This window comes from Aptenodytes forsteri, unplaced genomic scaffold, assembly GCF_000699145.1.
Source record: "Aptenodytes forsteri isolate BGI_AS27 unplaced genomic scaffold, ASM69914v1 Scaffold26, whole genome shotgun sequence".
NCBI classification, from domain to species: Eukaryota; Metazoa; Chordata; class Aves; order Sphenisciformes; family Spheniscidae; genus Aptenodytes; species Aptenodytes forsteri.
The window spans coordinates 1,613,418-1,614,133 of NW_008794125.1; the positions used below are offsets into that span (position 1 = coordinate 1,613,418).

At 71.8% G+C, this 716-nt stretch overlaps 1 protein-coding gene across 1 annotated transcript in view; it reads right to left on the reverse strand.

The window, feature by feature from the left end:
• Nucleotides 1-35: 35 nt before the first annotated feature.
• LOC103898238 (cytoplasmic phosphatidylinositol transfer protein 1) overlaps nt 36-716 on the reverse strand; it is a 5,293-nt gene continuing 4,612 nt past the window's right edge. Inside the window, exons 7-8 of the mRNA XM_009278468.1 lie at nt 574-637; nt 36-138 (exon numbers count right to left, since the gene is read on the reverse strand). Coding sequence (XP_009276743.1) covers nt 56-138; nt 574-637 — 147 coding nt within the window. The 3' untranslated portion in view covers nt 36-55. The remainder of the gene's footprint in view (nt 139-573; nt 638-716) is intronic.

Sequence of the window (716 nt, forward strand, 5' to 3'; positions counted from 1 at the left end):
GGGGTCTCCATGTCCTGCAGGCAGCGTGTGGCAGGGCTGCCCCCGCGGGGGGGGATTAGGGGTGCTGGCTCCCCAGCTTTTGGTTTGTGGCCACTTGCATCTGAGTCTCGAAGGCCCGGACCTCTTCCAGGGACATGTCTGGAAGGCAGAGAGCCGCTCACCGGGATGGCCCCGCGGCCGCTGCCGGCACCCGCTGCCGGCCATTGCCACACCCGGCACTCCCGTCCCCGTGTCTGCATGCGACAGCGACCTGCAGCGTGTCTCCCTGCCAGACCGGGGGTGCAGGCAGCACAGGCAGGGATGCTGGGGCTCCTCTCCCCCGCCCCATGCTTCGGCCAAGCCTTCCCCAGGTGTGCAGCAGTGCAGGCAGGAGTGAGGGCAGGGGGAGCGAGCGGAGCAGGCAGCGCAGGCAGCACGTTGCAGGGGAGCTGGAGGAAGAGCGGGAGCTGCCCGTGGGGTTAGTGGCATCGGTGGTTAAACCCGCAGCCCCCTCCCACCCCGGGGGTCCGGGGCCACCCCGGGGACCGTGTCCCCCCCGTCACCGGCAGCGCCGGCGCGGCCCCGTGGACTCACCGCACCACTCGTCCACCCAGGCGAAAGCCTGCCGGTGCCCGATCAGCAGGATGTCCCGGATCACCTGCGACGCACCGCAGGGGTCAGCACCCTGTCACTGTCCCCCCAGTGTCACGTCCCCCCGCCCCCGCCCCCCCCCCCCC